This window comes from Sinocyclocheilus anshuiensis, unplaced genomic scaffold (assembly GCF_001515605.1).
Source record: "Sinocyclocheilus anshuiensis isolate Anshui unplaced genomic scaffold, SAMN03320099.WGS_v1.1 scaffold1425, whole genome shotgun sequence".
Taxonomy (NCBI): Eukaryota; Metazoa; Chordata; class Actinopteri; order Cypriniformes; family Cyprinidae; genus Sinocyclocheilus; species Sinocyclocheilus anshuiensis.
In genome coordinates this window covers 1,225,677-1,227,492 of record NW_015551044.1, presented here as the reverse complement: position 1 = coordinate 1,227,492, position 1,816 = coordinate 1,225,677, and the positions used below count along the sequence as shown (strand labels likewise).

The 1,816-nt window shown below is 37.1% G+C and overlaps 1 protein-coding gene across 2 annotated transcripts in view; it reads right to left on the bottom strand.

The window, feature by feature from the left end:
- Positions 1–388: 388 nt before the first annotated feature.
- Positions 389–1,816, bottom strand: part of prodha (proline dehydrogenase (oxidase) 1a) — a 14,744-nt gene continuing 13,316 nt past the window's right edge. For both annotated transcript variants that reach the window (XM_016451256.1, XM_016451257.1), the window contains 3 exons: positions 1,154–1,252; positions 993–1,081; positions 389–907 (listed from right to left, as the gene is read on the bottom strand). In XM_016451256.1, coding sequence (XP_016306742.1) covers positions 717–907; positions 993–1,081; positions 1,154–1,252 — 379 coding nt within the window. In that variant the 3' untranslated portion in view covers positions 389–716. The remainder of the gene's footprint in view (positions 908–992; positions 1,082–1,153; positions 1,253–1,816) is intronic.

Below are 1,816 nucleotides of genomic sequence, written 5' to 3'. Positions count from 1 at the left end.
TGTGGGATAAATAAAATAAGAAAATAAATACAAATGAATATATCTGTAAAATGTTTGCTTTTCATTGGATAATGGGTTATTATGTGGAATAAATAAAATAAGAAAATAAATAAAAATGAATATATTTGTAAATGTTTTCTTTTCATTGGATAATAGGTTATGCAGAATAAAATATAATTTATATTAAATCAGATAATGGGTAGGATGGGATAAATACAATAAGAAAAATATGTTTTTAAATAATAGCTTTTTTTATCAGATAATGGGTTTTGTTGAATTAAAAAAAAATTAAATTTGTGCATTTCATCAGATAATGAGTTATGTTGAATAAAATAAAATATATTAAATTGGATAATGGGTTGTGTGGGATAAATAAAATAAGAAAAAATATTTTTAAATGTCTGTTTTTCATTGGAAAAAATAACTATCTATCTATCTAAAAACAATATATTATTTCTAAAGGTTTGCTTTTCATCAGATTAACTTCCATTGTTTCACTTTCTGTTTCCCGTCACATTGCAGAAGTTAAAGGCATTGCAAATGCAGTTTCATGATGTCTTTAACTCAGTTTAGTTTATTTTACACAACCACTGATGACAAACTATAAAACCTATCAAATGTCCATGTTGTGATGATTTTCCCACACTAACATGGTCATGCTCTGCGGTAGGGAAAGAGGTCCATCTGTTGAATGCGGCTGATGTTGATGTTGTGGTTTAGTAGGCAGGTTTGTAGAGCAGCTGTCCACTGAAGAGTCTGCGCTTGAGCTCCTTCCACAGCAGGCTGCGCTCCCTCTGTGAACCCTTCATGAAGCCGCGGTTCTCCTGCGCTCGGCGCGACAGGTACGGGATGACCTCGTTCACCGGGCCGTACGGCACATACTTGTACACCGGGAATCCCGCCTGACCTGCTCACAAAAACACAAGCATGTCAACACCAGCATCAGAATCAAGACATCTGCTCCCTCCCACGCTGCTCTTCTCTCCACTCACCCAACGGGAAGCTGATCTGATCACACATCCCCAGCAGCTGTCCAAAGTAAACCTTATTCTCAGTGGGAGAGAGACTCGTCTCGTTCATTCTGTGCAGAAAAACACACGTTAGCGATAATCGATCTCTGATCGCGCCGAATGCATTTTGGCTCTGGACTCACTTTTCCAGCGTGAATTTGACCGTGTCCTCGTTGTGAGACGCCACCATGACGTTTGCCATCCTGTTGTGGTTGATCTCCTCCAGAATGTACTCCAGACACCTTACAGACAGAGATCAGGGCTCATGAAAGCTTCCAGGAATCGATCAGTGACAGATGAATAAAAGGAAGTAATCCTAAAGTATGTGCGTCTGTTTGTAGCAACGAGTCGAAACATTCCCCTCACAGTGTGCATGCAAATATTTACAGTGTTATTATGACGCATGTTAGTAACGTGACATTGATGGGCAAAACAAGCTTGGCACAGGCAAACAGGTGTGTTTGGTCACGAATACAGTATTCATCTGAGACAAGAGAGAGAAACTAAATTATATGTTACATTGTGTGGGGGAAATGTGCAGGATAGACACAGATGATTATATAATTCATCATGCAGAATGCCAACGGGCAGGGTTCAATCTCAGGTCATGAGAATTTACAGGTTTACATGTAATGTAAAGTAAAGAAAAAAAAAAGGTTGCTTTTCACCAGATAATGGTTTCTGTGGAATAACAAAAACAAATAAAATGTATATATTTCAACAATTAATATAATTTAAAATTAGATTTCCATTGTATAATGGGTTACGGGAAATAAAATAAAGTAAAATGTTTGCTCTTCAGTAGA